At 38.1% G+C, this 21,254-nt stretch overlaps 1 protein-coding gene across 6 annotated transcripts in view; it reads left to right on the top strand.

The window, feature by feature from the left end:
• LNPK (lunapark, ER junction formation factor) overlaps window positions 1-21,254 on the top strand; it is an 88,898-nt gene that overhangs the window by 25,891 nt on the left and 41,753 nt on the right. For 5 of the 6 annotated variants that reach the window (XM_058664662.1, XM_058664663.1, XM_004577037.3 and 2 more), the window contains 2 exons: window positions 3,254-3,312; window positions 13,787-13,827. In XM_058664662.1, coding sequence (XP_058520645.1) covers window positions 3,254-3,312; window positions 13,787-13,827 — 100 coding nt within the window. The remainder of the gene's footprint in view (window positions 1-3,253; window positions 3,313-13,786; window positions 13,828-21,254) is intronic. The other variant, XM_058664666.1, reaches the window with a different exon arrangement.

Below are 21,254 nucleotides of genomic sequence, written 5' to 3'. Positions count from 1 at the left end.
GGAAGTTGGCATATAAACCTGCTCTAACAGGTTTATAGAAGGCAGAATTTTTTTTAAGAATATTGTTTCCCATGATACAGTTTCATAGGTATAGGGATTATCCACTTATACCCCATCTTCCCTACTGTTTTCCCCATAGTATTACAATAGTATAATTCTTCAGCAACAATCTCAACACCAACATTCTGCTATTTAAGTGTATCACGGCATTGTAGGTATAGACAATGGTAGTAAGTTAGTAGCCTGTTGTCAAAATGTATTTAACAGTTTAGGTGGAAATCTTTTTATTCTGGAGTAGAGATGCATACTGTATGTATCTTCACTTCCTGGTATGCTAATCTGTATTACATAATTCATTTATGAGAACAAATGCATATACATGTTTACCTGCATACCTGTTTAACTTGTGCTTTGCGTGAAGATTGCCCTGTCAGAGAGAACATATGATGGTTGTCCTTTTGGAATTGGTTTATTTCACTGAGCACAGTGGTTTCTAATTGGGATAATCTTGTTGGAAATGGTAACATTTTATTCTTTTTAATGGCTGAGTAGTATTTCATGGAGTAGATGTGCCGCAATTTCTTTACTCCTTTTTTGGTGGACATCTGGGTTTCCATGTCTTCACTGTTTTGGATTGTGTTGTTATAAATTGTAAAGTCTCAGGTCACTTTCTCGTATTCAGAGTTCACTTCCTTTGGATATATTCCCAGGAGTGAGATAACTGGATCATATAAATTTTCAATTGGCTTAGCATTCTCCATACTGATTTCCATAGTGACTGCACTAGCTTGCACTCCCCCCAGTAGTGGAGTGGGGGTTCCTTTCTCTCCACATTCATGCCAACAGGTGTTAGATTTCTGAATGTAGGCCATTCTCACTGGAGTTAGATGGAACTCCAAAATGCTGTTTCTTTGTATTTCCCTAATAGCTAGGTGTAAGATTTGCCAACCACCAGGGGAAGAATACATCAGCTGAATATAGAAAAGAATCTGGTTGGCCGTTATTCCAGGAAATCGTGGTCATGGACTTTACTTGCCCAAGCAGCGGAAAAGCAGAGTGAGTTGCAAAGGAGAGAAAAGCCAGGAAGAGCCAGGCAAGGGGGTTTTAAAGTCCCCCAACAGGGAAGCTGGAGCCAGGCTGCTTCGACCCTTTGTTAGGGCAGTGGTGATTTCACTGCCTCAGGGGCCACCAGATTTTCCAGCCTCTGTTTGGGGTTGCAGCCTGGGACCAGCTTGAAGCAAGTGCCGCCCTCCTCCAGTAACTGTGGCAACCGTCACTAGAGAACCAGAGCATTTTTTCGTGTCTATTAGTCATTTGAGTCTGTTCTTTCAAAAAATGTCTGCTCATTCCTTCACCTGTTTCTTCACAGGGTTGTTTGTTTTGCTGTCCTTGAGTTTCTGAAGTTCTTTGCCAATCCTGGATATTAGTCCCCTGTCTGTCAAGTAGTCTGCAACAATTTTCTGTCATTCTGTTGGTTGCATCTTCATTTTATTCATTTGTGATGGTTTATATCAAATTCGTCATTTTTAAGTAAGAAGAAAGCTTCTACTTGTAGTTCTGTGATTGTTATGTAAAAGCCCCGAGAAGCCTACCTTTCTTGGAGCTCTGGTACAGTTTAAGTATTACTGGGATGATCTTGTCCTTACAATTTGATAGAATTCGCTTTGAAACCTTTTGATCCTGGTACTTATTATTACTGTTAAAATTCAGTAATGGAAAAAAATCCAGTAAACAGAGAAAAAAAACCTGAAAAAAAGCAAAAAATATCCAATAATAGCAATAATAGTATTCTTTTAGTCTTTCCATTTCTTTCATAGTTACTTTTGCTGAAAGTTGAGTGTATTTAGTTTTAGATGAGTATATATAATTAACTAATCTTTAAAAATTTATTTAGATAGTATATCTGAATATGTTACATACATATATATAATGTATTCATGATTATTGCTTCCGTGTTTCTTTGTGTACTTGTTCTCTGTATATTCTCTTTATTATTTTGTTCGCTTAAATTTTTTCTCTATAAGAAATCTGCTTTTCAAAGTTGTTACTTTTTTTTTTATTAATTCTGTTGTTCTCCAAGGCTTTCTTTTAACTTAAATTTGAATGCTTTATATGCCTTTTTTATTAGCAAAATGCAGTGTATACATATTTAATTTTGTGATATTTTCTGACCATTACTTTAGTTTTATGCCACAGATCTTGATATGTGGTGATCTTTTGTGTTTTTTTTTCTAGCTATTATAATTTGTTGTAAGAATAGTGTTATAATCTAAGAGTTACTGTTAAACAGCAAGCATGTATTTGTATGGCTCTTAAAATTATTTATTTATTGGGCCTTTACCCTAATGGCTGAAGTCATTGTCTTGCACGTGCTGGGATCCTGTATGGACACCAGTTCGTGTCCTGGTGGCCCCATTTCCCATCCAGCTCCCTTCTTGTGGCCTGGGAAAGCAGTAAAGGATGGCCCAAAGCCTTGGCACCCTGCACTCATGTGGGAGACCATGGGGAGGCTCCTGGCTCCTGGCTTAGGATCAGCTCAGCTCTGGTCCTTGTGGCTGCTTGTGGAGTGAATCAGCAGACACAAGATCTTTCTGTCTCTGCTCCTCTTTGTAGTTCTGACTTTCCAACAAAACTAAATAAATAATTTTAAAAAAAGAATTTATAAAAAATTTATTTATTTTGAAATTGGAAAAGAAATATCTTGAAAGGCAGAGAGAAATACAGAGATAACACTTGCTGATTCACTCTGCAAATTCCTGCCGTAGTTGTGGCTGGGCCCTTCTGAGGCTGGGAGCTGGGGCCTTGGAGACTTCTGTGTGGGTGGCAGATGCTCAGCACTAGAGCTGTCACCTGCTGCCTCTCATGGTGTGTGTGAACATAAATGTTGAAATTGGGTTTTGAACTCAGGCGCTGATTTGGGATGCCAGCCTTTTAAGCAGTGTGTTAGCTGCTGTGCCTTCCTGTGGTCTTTCATAATGTAATTCCTCATCTTTACTCCTTTCCCCCAACCTTGAAAACAGAGTACATAGAATTAGACATTTCTAAATGAGTTTTTCTTTCTTTTCTTTGAAAGCACAGGTGATAGAGTTCTGATACTTTGACTAGAAGAAGTCTTTTTAAAAATTTTTTTGATGTATAAAGAGAAACAGTATACATAACTACTTAGAATTATATGTTTGTCTCCATTTTATATGATTTCTAATTCAACTATCCTAATCATGGCTTTTGTTTCTGAATTTTCTTTCCCTATTAGCATCTGGAGCATAAGAACAGTCCTTATTTTCTTCTTTTCCAAGAGAACAGAAAGAAATAGTAAGTTATTATCAATTTAAAAAAAAAATCTGTCAATTTGTGATGCAGTTCGTGAAGTTGCAATGACATTGTAAATAATCAAGACGGTTCTATTTTAACTGTTAATTTCTTGTTTAGAATTTTATTTACGCAAAATAAAATATTTCCTTATATACAGAGAAATCATATTAGTTGAACTAATATTTGTAGAGGACATTGTTAGTAGAATAAAATAACACTGAATTTTTAATATGTATTAATTCTGCTGGTCTTTTTAACACAGCAGCCCTTTGACTTTTGTATTAATTGAAATACGTGAATTATGATAGTCTTCCATATTCTGTATATAAGGTTTAAAGAGTCTCAGGTTTTTTTTTTAATAAGCAATGACTTTTAAAAATATATATTTTTATTGGAAAGTCAGATTTACAGAGAGGGAGAGACAGATCTTCCACCTGCTGGTTCACTCCCCAAATCTCTGCAATGGCCAGAGTTGAGCCGATCTAAAGCCAGGAGCCAGGAGCTTTTTCTGGGTGTCCCTTGCGGGTGTAAGGTCCCAAGGATTTTGTCCGTCCTCAACTGCTTTTCCAGGCCACAAGCAGGGAGCTGGATGGGAAGTGGAACAACTGGAATACTAACTGGTGCTCACATGCAAGGCGAGGACTGTAGCCACTAGGCTGTGTTGCCCAGCCCAATATTTTCAGGTTTTAAAACTGACCAGAGGGCCTGGCAAGGTGGCCTAGCAGCTAAAGTTCTTGCCTTGAATGCCCTGGGATCCCATATGGGCGCTGGTTCTAATTCTGACAGTTCCACTTCCCATCCAGCTCCCTGCTTGTGGCCTGGGAAAGCAGTCGAGGATGGCCCAAGGCCTTGGGACTCTGCTCCCACATGGGAGACCTGAAAGAGCTCCTGGCTTCTGGCTTCTGGCTTCGGATCAGTGCAGTACTGGCCATTGTGGTCACTTGGGGAGTGAATCACCAATGGAAGATCTTTCTGTCTCTCTTCTTCTTTGTATATCTGACTTTGTAATGAAAATAAATAAATCTTAAAAAAAAAAAAAAACCTGACCAGTGAAATAAGAATCTAATTTCCAGTGAACATATTGACCTGTTTTTTTACTCTTGTTTTAAATTTTATTGAAAATTTGAAAGTACGCAAAAGTGGGCTGAAATCTGTAACAACTGTGAAGAGCTGTCATCCAACTTCAGCTTACCAATTCATGGCTACCCTTGTTTCATTTTTATCTCCACCTAGTTTTATTCACCTCCTGTATTATTTTGAATGTGTCTCAGATATATCTGTCCCTTAGTAGACTTTTAAAAAAATGTGTGAACACAGTGTATTCTCATACTTAGAAAAGAATCTTAATATCATAATATATAAAATGTAAAAATACTAGATTGTCAGTTATATCACCTTAATGTCATTTGCCTAAAAAAATATTTTGCTTGGTTGACTTAAGATTCCGTAAGTCTGGTATAAATGTGTTGCTTGTAAGCTGCTCTTGCTTTTGCCCAGTTCTGGTCTTGTGATCTAACTCATGACCATTTCCTTACAGATCACCTTGACTCCTTTGTCCCTCATTTCCACCCTACTTCTCTGGCAAGCCTTGTCTTTTTAAACACCTTTTTGCTTAATATATGACCAATAAAACACTACTCTGGCTAAATCTCTAAATCCATTTGTATATCTCATCAGAGCAGATAAACTTTAGAGTAAAAGCCATACGGCTGCTGATTTAATCTAATTGCAGGTACCAAGTGTGCACCCAGCACTTGTGAATTCACTTTTTCAATCTTTGAGAGAACTGATACCATTTTTCTTTATTCCCTAATACCTGTTTGCTCACCAAAAAAAGAAAAAAAAATCAAGCCGGGTGAAAGTCGTTTACCAAATCACATGTCACTAGCAAATGTACTAAAATCCTACAAAATTTTTCTGCCCCCTCATAATTTATGGTATTACTTCTGGTAATACTGAAAGTAATTATGGTATTGTTAATTTATGGTATTATTTATAGATGTAAATAAATGAGTACTACCCTCACCACCAGATATATTAGGTCAGTTGCATCTACAATCAGGTTGTTTTTACCTTTCATGATGTTCTGGAAGACTGAATTTGAGCACATCTATGGCTAATTTTAATTTGTTCTGGATTCTAAATGCTGTGACCACCTCAAAATAGACTTTTGCTGTTACCTCTTCAAATTATAATCTCTTTCATCTGTTACTATTGGGTTACTTACATTGATACGAAATTTTGCCTCAATATACTTGTCTGTGGGGAGAGAAATTACTGTAACCCTGTACTCCCTTTAAATTACCTGCTATTTCTCTTTGTCTTCTTCCAAGAAACATTTCTTTAAAAATTTCCATACAGTTGGTATCTCTTTTTTCCCTCGCCTGTATTCTCTTATCCTATCTTGTTTAGGTTGTTTCTACTTTTTTGTTATTGTTTTCATATCTTTTTGCACTGGTTCATTTCAAGGTCACTAATTATGTGCATCTTGTGAAAGACAGCAGTCCAGTTCTCTTTTCCCGTCCAATTTGACTGTTAATAAGCATCTGAATTAATTCAGTTGTCCATTTTATTTGGAACAATATCTTAAAAAAAAAAGATTGATTTTTATTTGAAAGGCGGATTTACAGACAGCAAAGGAGAGAGAGATCTTCCATCTGCTGGTCCATTCACCAGATGACACATGGCCAGAGCTAGACTAGTCCGAATCCAGGGGGTTGCATTTTCTTCTAGGTCTCCTAGAGGGGTGCAAGGGCCCACGTAATTGGGCTCCATCCTTTGCTTCCTTCCCAGGCACATTAGCAGGGACCTGGATCAGAAATGGAGCAGCCAGGGTTCAAACTGGTGCCCGTATGGGATGCTGATGATGCAGCCTTAACCAACTCTGCCTTGGTACTGGCCCTGAGATAAATTTTTTTACTTTTTTAAAAAAATGTTTTGTTTTTAACCTCCTGTATTATTCAAAGCCTCTCCTTAACTTCTCCTTTCAGAAATTTGTTTAGCTCTGTGCTGCCCCACAGAACCTCCTATGGTGTAGAAAATTATTTGTAACTGACTAATTATAGGATCTGTTACCTATTTGTGGCTCCTGAGCCTTTGAAATATAGTTAGTGCAACAAAGGACTGGATTTTATATTTTATTTCTTTGTAATTAATCCATTCTCATAGATTCAAAATCTTGGATTTGTTAATGACTGAAATGTGAGTCTCTAGTCCAGATGTTTCTCTGTCCTTGAAGACTTCTATTCTTTGTAACTGATGTTTACATTTGTAGTTGATGTTTCTGTTTGTAGTTGATGTTTCTACTGGAGAGTCCCCCAGGCATCTCAGACTTAGCCTGGCTGAAATAGAATTGGTGTTACTTTCCCCTTTGCTCATAACTTCTCTGTAGTTCTTTCCTGTGTTTTCTTCCCCATTTTAGTAAAGCAGTATGTTTATATGTGTAAGTGTAAAAGGCGTAAAATATAGATATAATATAATGTATATGTTGACTTGACTCCTGCAGTTATGGAGGCTAAAAGTCCCAAGATCTGTGCTCAGCAAACTGGAGACTCAAGAGAGCTGATCGTTTAGTTTCAATCTGAGTTAGAAAATCAGGAGAGTCCATGGCATACGTTTCGGCCTGAAGCTCAGGGAGGTTCTAGAGGCAGAAAGAGCTAAGGTTTCAATAGGAGTCCAAAGACTGGAAGAGATGCTCAAGGCCATCAGACAGAGGAATCCCTTCACTGGAGCGAATATGAGGCTTCTCATTGGAGTCAGGGCTCCACCTGGTTGTATGAGGGTTGCTTCACTCCCTAAGAAAAATAATCTACCAACTCAAATCTTAATCACATCCCACATCCCCACATCACCCTCTTGGACATGCAGAATTCTGTTTGTCCAAACACCCGGATGCCCTGTAGCCCGTTCAAGCTAACACATAAAACTAAAGGTCATAAAAATAAAAATCTGGGAAGTGTTCTTGATTCTTTCATTTACTTTGCCAGGAAATCTTAATCATCTTAAGTTCCAGAATCAATTCAAGTCTGACAAATTCTGACCTTCTCTACTTCTCTACTAGATGCAGATCTAATTTAATTATATATATATATATATATATATTTTTTTTTTTATATAGATTTATTTTATTTTCATTACAAAGTCAGATATACTGAGAGGAGGAGAGATAGAGAGGAAGTGGAGCTGCCGGGATTAGAACCAGCGGCCATATGGGATCAAGGCGAGGACCTTAGCCACTAGGCCACGCTGCCAAGCCCAATTATATATATATATATTTTAAAGGTGCATTTATTTTTATTACAAAGTCAGATACACAGAGAGGAGGAGAGACAGAGAGGAAGATCTTTCTTCTGATGGTTCACTCCCCAAGTGACCACAATGGCTGGTGCTGTGCCGATCTGAAGCCAGGAGCCAGGAACCTCTTCCGGGTCTCCCACTCTGGTGCAGAGTCCCAAGGCTTTGGGCCATCCTCGACTGTTTTCCCAGGCCACCAGCAGGGAGCTAGATGGCAACTGGAGCTGCCGGGATTAGAACTGGCGCCCATGTGGGATCCTGGTGTGTTCAAGACGAGGACTTTAGCTGCTAGGCCACCTTGCCGGGCCCTAGATCTAATGTAAATCATTTTTCAGCTGTTGCTTATACGGCTGCAAATGGATTACTAATTTGTTTTTAGCATATAAGTCAAGGGGGGATGGAAAAATATGTAAGTCAATTTTTATGTCTTTTGCTTAAAATTCTCTAATTGCTTCCCATTGTAGTTGGAATTAACTCTCTATTTGCCTTCTGACTTGTATCCTTTTCTCTGACTCCATTTTCTCCCACTCCTTTTTTTCCACTTTTGCTGTCACTACTCTGACCATCTTTTTGTCCTATGCACAAATTCTCTTAAATTTATCAAATGGGAACAGAAATATTTGCTTTAGCTGGGACTATTGTCAATACTAAATGCAGCAATTTGTGAAAACATACAATTGTTATAATTTATACAAATATAAGCTCATGGTGTTGGTTTACTTATTATTTATTTATTTATGTAAAGAATTTTCTGAAAGACTGGGAGAAACAGACGCATAATCATACAGAGATAATCGTCTAACAACTGGGTCGCTCATCAAATGGCTGCAGTTGCCAGGGTCAGGCTGAACCTATGCCAGGGGCTTCATCTGGGTCTCGCACATGGGTGGCAGGAAGCCAAGCATTTGGGCATCCTTTGCTGTTTTCCCAGGATGCTGGCAAAGGGCTGTATTGGAGGTAGAGCATGCAGGACGTGAATCGTTACCCAGATGGCATGCTGGCATTGCAAGTGATGGTTTAACTTACTGTACCACAACACTGGCCCTGATTATTTTCTAAGTTTTTAAATTTTACGTATCTTAAATTTTGGGTGCCTATTTTGATATGGACATGAGATAGAAATAGCACATATCCTTGTTTAGTTCCTAATTTTAGAGGAAATTTTTTTTTTTAGTCATTAAGTTTGATATTGGCTGTGATTTGAAAAATGGTGATACTAGGTTAGGGAAATTAAGGTTATGTTATTTTCAGTGAGTTAGTAATATAGTAGGTAGTGGGAGAGCAGGAATAAGTTTAAAACAAGTATGTGTTCTGACCTCAGAGAGTGACAAAATAGGAAAAGATATAAAAATACTATTTGAAAGAGTACTCAGGAACACTTCTTTAAGGAGATGAAATATGTGGATATTTTAACTTATTTATTTATTTTAAGATTTATTTATTTTTATTGGAAAGTCAGATTTACAGAGAGGAGAGAGAGATCTTCCATCTGCTGGTTCACTCCCCAAATGCCTCATCAGCCGGAGCTAAGCCAATCCTAAGCCAGGAGCCAGGAGCTTCTTCCTGGTTTTCCACACGGGTGCAGAGTCCCAAGGCCTTGGGCTGTCCTCTTCTGCTTTCCCAGGCCACAAGCAGGGAGCTGAACGGGAAGTGGCACAGTTGGAATGCTAAACAATGCTCATATGGAATCCTGGCGTATGTAAGGCGAGGCCTTTAGCCACTAGGTTACTGCGCTGGACCTGATATTTTAACTTATAAACAAGTAAATCTGTATGTATCTATTATATGCCAGTTTTTTTTTTTTTTTACTTTAAAATTATTTCAGGGTCCTTTTAAAACTATTTTTATTTTGAATTTTGAATTGTGAGGTACAATTTTGTGTAGGCTGGGATTCTCCCCCACACTCCCACCCCCATGTCAGATTTTTCCCATTTTATTACAATAGTGTAGTCCTTCATAAGGAATCATAATTATTTACATGTACCCCGTTCAGGGTCCTTTTTTATTAAAATCTTACTTAATCCATTTGGATAGATATGTCATGTACATTTAAAATAGACTTTATGAAACATTGTCTTGCAGTTTTACACATTGTTTTAAGAGCATTAAGTCAGGAACTTGATTATTTTTAATCTGAAGTTATTGGTCATATCCATTCTTTAGTAGTTTAAATTCTCATGTTTCAAGAATTGGACTCAGTATAGGTAAAAGTAGCAGCTGACAAAGTATGCCCTTTTAAGCCAAGTTTTCTTTTTCTTTTTTGTTTTTAAGATTTAATTCTATTAGATAGGCAGATTTTATAGAGAGACTAGGAGAGATAGAGAAGGTATTCCATCTGCTGGTTCAATATCCAAATGGCCACAACAGCCAGAGCCAAGGGGATCTGAAGCCAGGAGCCAGGAACTTCTTCCATGTCTCCTGTGTGAAAGCAGGGTCCCAAGGAATCAGACCTTCCTCCTTGCTTCCTCAGGCTATAAGCAGAGGTAGAGCATCCAGGACAAGAACAGAGGCAGGAACCAGCACTCATTTGGGATGTTGGCACCATAGGGTAGATTAACTGCTGTTTCATGGTATGGCCCTTCTGTGAGTCATTTTGCCTACCACTTCATGCAACTCATGAACTAAGAAAGGCAAAGGAATCATATTTTGTGATAAGATCACAATTTTTATTGGCATTCAGCCACATCTTTTTTTTTTAAGATTTTTTTTTTATGGGAAAGTCAGATATATGGAGAGAAGGAGAAACAGAGAGGAAGATCATCAGTCTATTGATTCACTCCCCAAGTGGTGCAATGGCTGGTGCTGCGCCAATCCAAAGTCAAAAGCCAAGATGGAGCCTCTTATGGGTCTCCCATGCAGGTGCAGGATCCCAAGGCTTTGCGCTGTCCTCAACTGCTTTCCCAGGGAGCTGGATGGGAAGTGGGGCCGCAGGGACTAGAACTGGCACTGTTATGGGATCCTGGTGCGTGTAAGGCGAGGAATTTAGCCACTGCGCTACTGCGATGGGTCCCAGCCACATCTTTTAATTTATGTATGACCTATAGTGGCTTTTATTTCTACAGTAGCAGTGTTGGGTGATTGTGACAGACTGCTTGGTGCACTCATTTCTTCAGATTGCTTTTGTAGAAGAGATCACATCTTCTCATTTCAAACTGTTGCATGACAAATCATAGTAATGCCATTAACTCAGCAATGTTTTAACTGCCACATATATTATTATGCTGTGACAATTTTATTTGTTTTATAAGCATCGCATAACTATCAACATGAAGAGGAGAGAACAAATTTTGAATGTTGCACTTTTAGGGCACAATGGAGTGTGAACAATTTTGTTTTCAAAATGCGAAGCATTGGATTTATTATATAGTGAAATTCCAATTGTGCCAAAAGAATGCAATAAAAAATGACATTATACTATGTACTCATGATATTCCCAATTGACTGAAAAGTAATGGTAATTAAAAATTAGAAAATTTAAAATGGAATATCTCATCATTGCAGAATTTCTTCAGAAAAGTAAAAAATGAAAATGGGGCTTCAGTCAAAGTAAGTTTCTAAGTGGCTTATTTGTTTGTGAAGCAACGAGAGCCATTTACTAATGGTGAGTTAATGAAATTGTGTTTGATTACAGCTGCAGAAAAAATATATTCTGGTATATGTTTAAAACTAGTAGGCTTTCAGCAAGAGAACAGTTTCTTGGAGAGTTGAAAATTGGAGCAAAGTGAATAGTCAATTTTTAAAAAGTCAGATAATTTCATGTAGTCTTCCTTGGCTCTTGATGAGTTGACAGCTAGTACTGATATATGGTTTGATGAGTCAGCGTCAAACTTGATATTACCAAATAATTAGCCTTTATGATTAGTTGTCTGTGTGGAACAATTTTAGGTGAGAATATTTTCTCACAGAAGTTAGGAACATACTAATTCAGTACAACCTGAAGTGGAATCTGCTACGATGCGTTAATATAACTGTTGGTGGTAAAAACACTAGAAGGCTTTTAAATCTGTGATTATTTATTGTTTTATTCAGGAGCAAATATTTGGAAGGCTTTACCTGATTTCTCTCATTGTGTTGTTGAACTTGTAGCATCAAGGGCAATTTTGTATGTACTCATGGGTTTAACAACCATTGTCAGTTACATGAACTTTTGTCAAAGACTGAAAATCTTGACTTGTCCTGCCACACAACAGTTGGATGTCACAGTGGTTATAACCAGGTTTTATTGTGAACTCAGGGTCCAGATGGGACTGTTTCTGAAGGGTTGGAGCCACCTGCAACCATTACTGAGTAGCTGTTGAAGTTGTTTTACTGCTGACTTGGTACCAGTTTATAATGCATTCAGCATGAGATCACAAGACAAAAGAATGCATGCATTGCAAAACCTAGCCTGAGAAGTCATTTGGAAAACAACTAACATTGTAAAGATGAAAAGTAAATTTTCAAAAAGTGCTCTGAAAACGTAGAACCTCTTAATTCCCATACAGCTATACAACAGATACATGGTCTTAAACTACAGTTCCAGTGTCATTTTTGAGATCTCGGTCTAAGTGCAAAGGAGAGTTCCATATTGCTAAGCTGTTTAACTGGATGACTGAGGAACTTCCACTAGTCTCCAATTGGAAGTGATTAATTTGCAATATAATGACATGCTAAAAAGCAAAATTCAAGAGAAAAATCTAATAGAATTGCATAAATGCCTTCCAAACAATGAATATGTTCAATTAAAATCATGCACTCATGAATTGATATCAGTATTTGGTAGTACCTGTCTGTGTTAGAAGATACTTTCAAAACTCAAACGTACAAAATCTCATTTCAAAGTAGCATGAAGAGGTTAGCATTTATAGTTGGTTTTGATGGCAGAGAATGTAGCTGTAAACTTGAGTTCAGTGAATGATTATGCCCTTTCCCCAAATCTCATTCTGTTCCTGTGCTCAGATGTTACTATTTTCTTCAATTAAAGGTTTGTGGAATTTTTTTTCTTTTGTTTTAATGGTGTAAGCTTAATTTTGCCTTTTTGCCTACAAAGCCTATAATATTTGCTACTGAATCTTCTACAGAAAAAGTTTGCTAATTTTAATGTTAGAGATGGTGGTTTTCCTATGCAATCTCTTTAAAGATGTCAACAGATTTCCCATGCCCCATCATCCCGTTAGCAATAAATCTGCAGTGAAAGAGTACAACATAGTTTGCAAACAATTTCTTACTGCAAAATTATTTTTATATGTTTGTGTTTTTTGGGGATTTTAATAGAAAGGCAGATTTACAGAGTGAAGGACAGACAGAGAGAAAAAGATCTTTCCCTCACTGGTTCACCCCCTAAATGGCTGCAATGACTAAAGCTGAGCTGATCCAAAGCCACGGGCTTCCTCTGAGATTCCTACATTGGTGCAGGGGCCCAAGTTCTTCCATTCATTGAGCCTTTCTCTACTTCTTTTCCCAGTCCATAAGCAGGAGTTGGATTGGAAGTAGAGCAGCTGGTACCAGAACCAGTGCCCAAATGGGATGTTGGTTCTGGCAGGTGGAGGATTAGCCCGTTGATCCACCATGCTGGCTTCAGCAAAGTTAGCTTTTGGTTTCAGTTTTCTATAGACTTTGAAGTACTTTCATGTTATAAATGAGGATGGTCTTGCAAATGAATATCTTTTAAAAAGTAAACATGAACACTTGACTGCTTATTTAGATTGGCATGATGAGACACTGAGAATCAATTCTAATGATATAATTTATGAATTCAGTGTCAGCTTATAAATTTAATTGGTTTTCTAGTTCTCTAGAAATACAAGTTTACTTGAAAAAGTTGCTACAAAAATGCAGTTAAATGAAGAGTTCATTTTAGTGCAAAAAAACTTGAAACTCATGCATTTTTTAAAAAAAGATTCTATTTATTTTTATTAGAAAGTCAGATATACAGAGAGGAGGAGGGACGAGAGGAAGATCTTGTGTCCAGTGCTATATTAAATTCACTGTTTTTCCGAATGGCTTATCATATAACAAAGGAAAAATATGAGTTAAGTATGGATAAAAATTGAAATTTATCTGTACATATCACATTTAGAGAAATCCCAAATTGAGATTGTTTTCTTGCATTTGTTTATTGTGTATCATTTGGCATGATTTTTTTAGTATATTTTAGAATCTTAATCTCTGATTTAGCTTTGATTTCATTCTTATTTTCTAGATGAAGCATTGGATGATTTAAAATCCCAGAAGAAAAAAATTGTAAGTTAACATTTGTTAAAAGTTATATATTACATAAACTAAGTTAAAACTGAGTAATTAATGTTTATATGTTATAACTTGTTGATTCTCCAAGGAACAATGCTTTTAGTAAGCATTCTCATTTTCTTTGGAAGGCACATTTAGAAGGAGAGAGGGAGAGACAGAGATTTTTCGTCGGTTGATTTACTCTCCAAGTGGCTGTGGTAGCCAGGCCTGGGCCATATTTAGAAGGCAAGGAGCCACAAGTTTCTTCTTGGCCTCCCAGATGGTATCAAGGGAGACCATCTTCCACTGCTTTCCCAGCCTCATTACCAAGGAGCAGGTTGGGAAGCAGAGTAGCAGGTCTTGATCTAGCCATGGCTTCACCTACTACACTGCAACATCGGCCCCTTTTGGGAGCATTTTGATGATAAAATTAAACTGTTTTGAATTGTTTTTTTATTTAATGATTAACAGAAAAAAGAATCTAGATGAGCTTTTAAAATTTTGAGAATTTATATCTTGTGTGAGCTTATGAACCATATTGGAAGACAAAATGGAACCAAAAGAGGATAAAAAGGTAGGTGCCCAGATTGTTTAACAGAGCCATTAAAGGACGCAACCTTCTGTATAGGTCAGTTCTCCTGTGTTCTGGACAACATGAAGCCAAGAGAGTGGATATCAAGAATACCTCAGAAATAGTGAGCATTTGACTCCACAGGGAAGTGGCTGCATGAGATGCCTGCATCCCATATTGAGATGTTTGGGTTTAAGTCCTGGCCCTGCTCTTCTTTCCAGTCCTGCTAAAGTCCACCCTGGGAGGCAGCAGATGAGAGCTCAAGTGCCTCACTGCCTGTCACTCACACAGCAGACCTAGATTGAGTTTCTGGTTCCTGGTGTTGGCCTGGCTTAGTTGGGGAGTAAATTGGCAGAGAGAAGATTTTTGTTTGTCTTTCACTTTCTACTTGTCTCTACCTTTCTAATAAAATTAATAATTGAAAAAAAAGAAAACATGCAAGTGTAACAGCTTACCAGTGCACTGATGTGTGTTATGTTTTTTTTTTTTAAGATTTATTTATTTATTTTTTTTATTACAAAGTCAGATATACAGAGAGGAGGAGAGACAGAGAGGAAGATCTTCTGTCCGATGATTCACTCCCCAAGTGACCGCCACAGCCGGTTCTGTGCCGTTCCGAAGCTGGGAACCAGAAACCTCTTCCGAGTCTCCCACATGGGTGCAGGGTCCCAAAGCTCTGGGCCATCCTCGACTGCTTTCCCAGGCCACAAGCAGGGAACTGGATGGGAAGTGGAGCTGCTGGATTTAGAACCAGCACTCATATGGGATTCTGGGGCGTTCAAGGTGAGGACTTTAGCCGCTAGGCCACGCCGCGGGGCCCTGATTTGTGTTATGTTAAACTGCTTTTCACCTAAGTCTTTTCTCTAGTTTCAGCAGAGATCATAGCAAAGGATGGGATTTGTGAGATGAGTGGCTGGTATCATGGGAGTGGCTATGCTTCTGAATCTTCTTAACTGCACCTTCTGGGCGAATTACATAATAATGATTACATGCATATCTGTTATCGAGCCAATTAACAGCACTGGAAAAGGACCAAGTACAATAAATGAGGAAAGACCTTAAGTGTTGAAAGGTTGATATGTGAGGTTGCTTCCAGAACTTTGTAGAAAAATGGAACTATAACTTTTCGTAAACAAAACTTGAAATTTGTGCATGTGTTTGGTGTAGTGGTAAAGTTGCTACTTGAGTAGTAATTTGTATCCTGTATTGCAGTGACTGGATTGAGTCCTAGCAACTCCTTATCTAATTTCCTGTTAGTGTGCCCACTGCAAGGCAGAAGGTGAAGTACTTGGATATTAGCATCCGCTCCACAATGGCCACAATTGAGCCCTTCCAAAGCCAAGAGCGAGAAGCTTCTTCCACGTCTCTCACAAGGGTGCAGGGCCCCAAGGTGCTGGGCTGCCATCTACGGCTTTCCCAGGCCACAGGCAGGGAGCTCTATGGGAGGTGGAGGGGCAAGCACATGACTCAGTGCTCATGAGATCCAGGCATGTGCAAAGTGAGGATTTTAGCCACTGAGCTATCGCACTGGACCACCCCCCCCAATATATATATATGTATTTTTTTTTAAAAGATTTATTTATTTATATTGGAAAGGCAGAGTCACAAAAAGAAGTAGAGACAAAGAGAAAGATCTTCCATCCACTGCTTCACTCCTCAAGTGGCCACAATGGCTGGAGCTGAGCCAACCCAAAGCCAGGAGCCAGGAGCTTCTTCCAGATCTCCCACATGTGTGCAGGGTGCAGGGCTTGGACCATCCTCTTCCGCTTTCCCAGGCCACAAGCAGGGAACTGGATAGGAAGTAGAACAGCTGGGACATGAACCTGCGTCCATATAGGATCCCACCACATGCAAGGTGAGGACTTTAACCACTAGGTTACTGTACCAAGCCCCAAAGTACATAATTTCAATAATTTGCATTTTTTCCGTGGACTTTTGCAGGATCCTATGTTTTTTCTTATAATTTTTTAAAGTGTGCAAACAGTGATTTCCAGGGCCACTATGGTAATGCTGCAGGTTAATTTGCTGTGTGTGTGTCCAGCATCTCATCTGTGCTGCAGTTAGAGTCCAAGCTTCTTTGTTTCCTGGGAAAGTATTAGAAAATGACGTAAGTCCCAACCCAAGTGGGAGACATGGATGGAGTTCCAGACTTTGATTTGGCCTGGTCTGCCTTTGCTGTTACAGCCATTTAGGGAGTGAATCAGCAGAAGAAAGAGCTTTCTGTCTCTCTCTCTCCCTCCCCATGTAGCATTGCCCTTCAAATAAGCAAATCTTTAACAAGAAAAAGGTAATTGCTTGGAGTATTATCATGATTTATGGAAATTTTCTTAGTGAAATTTAATGGAGTGAAATTGATCAGTGTGTTTTAGTCTAGAATGTAATGAGTAATTATGTATAAAATTAGTAAAATATGACAGTTAAGATTAATGTTAAAATATTTGGTGAATCAGTAAAGACTGCAGTTTTGATGTTAAATACTTGAAAAGTAAACTTTAATTCTGAAAGTATTCCTTATCTAGGTTTGTTATACTTCTTCAGTGTTTTGTGAAATATTTTCCAAAACAGCGTTGGTGATTTTTGATTGTCCTTAGTTGAAATATAGGATATGCTCATTATACTAGTATGTTTTATCATTCTGCACGCTTTGGAAGTTCAGAACTTCAAAACTGTGAATTATCGATAGTTTGAGTGTTGTAGAAGCTGTGTTATGATTGGTTTGATTTGTTGATGAGATGAAAGGAACCAGTAGTACTGTTGCTCCTACTAAAATGAACTGATACTTGTTACATTGCAGTACTGCCATGCTACCTTTTTATCTATGTTTTTTCTACACTCGATCTTAGCCAAAAGGCCAAGAAGTGATTATCTATGTTTTTTTTTTCATGGTGTTAATTACACATGCTCGGTAGTAGTCTAAGAGTATATGGAAATTCCAGAAAGAAATAATTAATAGGTTTAAATCTATTCAGGACATTGTTTTAATTATTTTTAGTGTTACTGTGTTCCTACTATGTCTAATTTATGTACATGTGTACATGTGAAAGTATATTTCACAGAGGGTTTGGAAGATTTTTTGTGCAAACATTGGAATCTACACATAATTTCTCTATGGTATGCATGTGATTAAACTTTTTGAGTCTCCCTGTGTATCTAGATTTCAACTCTTTTTGCACCACAATGAACTTTGATTCCATTTTCTAAAAACTGCTTTTACTCATAGAAAAATAGTGTGTATTTTTTAAAGATTTATTTTTATTGGAAAGTCAGATTTACATAGAGAAGGAGAAGCAGAAAGATCTTCCATCTGCTGGTTCACTGCTGTGTGGCCACAGCAGCTTGAGCTGCGCTGATCTGAAGCCAGGAGCCAGGAACTTGCTCCAGGTCTCCCACACAGGTGCAAGATCCCAAGGCTTTGCCTGTCCTTGACTGCTTTCCCAGGCCTCAAGTAGGGGTCTGTGTGGTATGTGGCACATCTGGGACAGAAATCAATGCACCCTTATGGGGATCCTGGCGCATGCAAGGTGAGGACTTTAGCCACTAGGCTACTGCGATGGACTCCATAGTCCATGCTTGTTTTTGGTGCTACCTGCAATTTCAGGCATCCATGGAAGTCTTGGGATATTCCCCCTCAGTGTAGTAAAGTGGGGCTATTCTAGAAAAGACAAGGAAGAGAAAAAATGAAAAAAAATTAGAACAAAAAATTTCAAAATGTTTAGAAACAGACATCACATGATTAGGAAACACTCTTTTAAAGACTGTTAAAGGGGCTAGTGCTGGCAGACTAATCCTCCACCTGGGGTCCCAAGCATCCTATGTGGGAGCTGGTTCTAGTCCTGGCTGCTCATTTCAGATCCAGTTCTCTGCAAGTGGCTTGAAAAGGCAGAGGAGGGATCACCCAAGTCTTTGCGCCCCTGTACTCTCATGTGGGAAACCTGGAAGAAGTTCTTGCTCCCAGCTCTTGACCAGCCCAGCTGCACTTGTTATGACCATTTGGGGAGTGAATAAGCAGATGGAATATTTCTCTCTCTTTCAGGTAAAATAAGTATTTTCTATTTTTTAAACATACTTATTTTAGTAGGAAAGTCAAAGTTACAGAGAAAGGGGGAGAGACCATGAGAGAGATCTTCCATTTGCTGGTTCACTTTCCAAATGACTTCAATGGCCACAGCTGCGCTGGTCTGACACCAGGAGCCGGAAACTTTCTGCAGGTCTCACACTGAGTGCAAGGACCTACGGACATGGCCCATCCTATGCTACTTTCCCAGGTCATATGCAGGAGATTGTTCGGGAACTGGAACAGTTGAGACACAAAGTAGTGCCCAAATGGGATGCTGTTCCTGGAAGGTGGAGGAGTAGCTGATTATACCACCACAATGGCGCTGGTAAAATAAATCTTTTTTTTAAAAGCTTTTAAATTACACATTTTATTTTAAAAAATTTAATTCGAAGAGGCATAGAAACAGCGAGGACATAAATGAGAGAAAGAAGAGAGGAGAAAGAGCTCTTTTAATTTTAATCTCCAATGTTGTTGACTGGGATCAAAATTCTTGAGCCATCGTCTGCTTTCTCCTAGATTACTCATTGGTAGGAAGTTGAATTCTGAATTTGGGCATAACAGTTGAGGAATTCAGTTCAGAGATTAGTAGCTCTTTGTATTTAAATGGTTCATGAGACGTCAACACTATAGAATGGTTCAGTATAGCATCTCTTGCAGTATGACTAAAGAAAAATGAATTGGCATTGCATTGGCTTGGTTATAGTTGGTTATAATGATCTTGTTACTGGGAGCTCGTTTGTGATGTTTATAGCTGAAGCCTTTTCAACATTGAGTAGCTTTACACTTTGGAGCAGCTTATGTCAGGGGTGATTTAGGAGCTCAGTGCTCGTAGTGAGATACAAAGAATGTCACATTTTTAAGCAAGAAGTAAGCAAGCATCATCAACTTATTTTGTAGGTATTTAAGTAGAAACACTACCCTTATGTTTTAAAAATGTTTTTATTGTTGAATCGCCTATAGGAAAAGTAACACTATAAATAAAAAAGTTTTCATATATATGTTCCCTATTGCTTTGAATTGAAGATTTCTTTTGTATGCACTCCTGTTTTCACCAAAATCAGTGTAAAAAGAAAGAAATTTTGTATATCTGGAATGTTTGTCAAAAACTAAAGATTAATTTTAGATAGGGCAAATAATGCTTTGTTAAGTATTCTAAAATTTTAAGAGTGATCATTTCTGTGCCCGGTGTGGTAGCCTAGTGGCTACAGTCCTCACTTTGCATGTGCCAGGATGCCATATGGGTGCGCAGTTCATGTCCCAGCTGCTCCATCCAGCTTCTCTGCCTGGGAAAGCAGTCAAAGATGGCCCAAAGCCTTGGGACCCTGCATCCACATGGGAGACCTGGAAGAAGCTCCTGGCTCCTGGCTTTGGGTTTGCTCAGCTCTGGCCATTGCAGCAACTTAGGGAGTGAACCAGCAGGTGGAAGATCTTTGTCTCTCTTTCTCTCTGTATATCTGACTTTACAGTAGAAATAAGTACATCTTAAAAAAGGAGTGATCATTTCCGTGTTAAATATGCATAGAATTCTCTTTGAGTATATAAAGTTCTCTTTTTAAAGATTTCATTTGTTTATAAAGGCAAAGTTACGCACGCAGAGAGGAGACAGAGGTCTTCCATCTGTTGATTCACTCCCCAAGTGGCCCCAGTGGCTGGGGTTGGGGTAAGACTAAGCCAGGACCTGGAGTTCTACCCCGTTTCCCATGTGACTACAGGGGTTGAGGACGTGTGCCATCCGTCTCTGCTTTCCCAAATGCATTAGTAGGGAGCTGGATAGGAAATGACACAGCTGGGAGTTGAACCTACGCCCATATAGATTGCATTGCAACAAGTCTTAACTCGCTAAGCCAAACTTTTGGCCCCCTAGAAAATTTTGTGGACTTTAATTTTGTGTTAGGGTCCTTTCAACATTTTCTGTGGTGAATAGGCTCTATCATATAAAAGTAATTTTTGTTACTGAAATAGATACTCTTCACAGTGTAGATTCATAATAATAATATAGCATATATTTTAAAATTCAAAAGGTCCTGAAACTTTTATTTTATACTAAAAATGATCCACTTTTAAATTTTATTATTTATTTTAAATGTTTTATTGTGAAAATATTACTAAGTAGCCAATGCTTCGACTTTAATAACTCCCCCAAATTCTAATTTCTTTTTCATTAACCCTGAGATAACTTGGACATTTGGAAAAACTGTAATTTTAGATTCATCCTGAATTGTTGAGGTGTCACTGAAAATTGTTTCCTTGTTAGTTACTACTGTTGACTCTTTCCTCCTACATTATTGCACGACTATAGTACAATAGAACAAAATATTGATATATCCACCCTAACAAAAGGAGAAGCTGAGACCCAGACTTGCTGTTGTCATTTTTTTTATTCATTAGTTACATTGTATTATGTGACACAGTTTCATAGGTACTTGCTGTTGTCATTTTAAGAATGGAAATAAATATACTTTGATTCCGGATTTTTTTTTTTACTGAAATATCAAGTTCATGTTCTTTTCATTGATAATAGCGTCTTTTTAAAGTACATTATTCACTTAAATGTGTGGATAAGTGTGTTAATTGGGCCATTATGTAAAAACTTTTTGTGAGTAAAAAATACAAAAGCAAAATAAATTTCATTTATACTTTTCAATACTTTAAAAATTATTTTAAGATAAAGGAAACAGACATATCCATAAATACTAACCAGAGAAACTACAAGGCATTGCAATAATTTGATGAAGCATTATTCTGGTCTGGAGTTTTGGATGTTGTTTTGAATATCACAGTTGTTGCTAGTCTGTGTTTTACACCTACCAATAA

Source organism: Ochotona princeps, chromosome 5 (assembly GCF_030435755.1).
Source record: "Ochotona princeps isolate mOchPri1 chromosome 5, mOchPri1.hap1, whole genome shotgun sequence".
In the NCBI taxonomy this organism is placed as follows: domain Eukaryota; kingdom Metazoa; phylum Chordata; class Mammalia; order Lagomorpha; family Ochotonidae; genus Ochotona; species Ochotona princeps.
The sequence above is the reverse complement of the archived record's forward strand: the minus strand, read 5'-3'. Positions and strand labels throughout refer to the sequence as shown.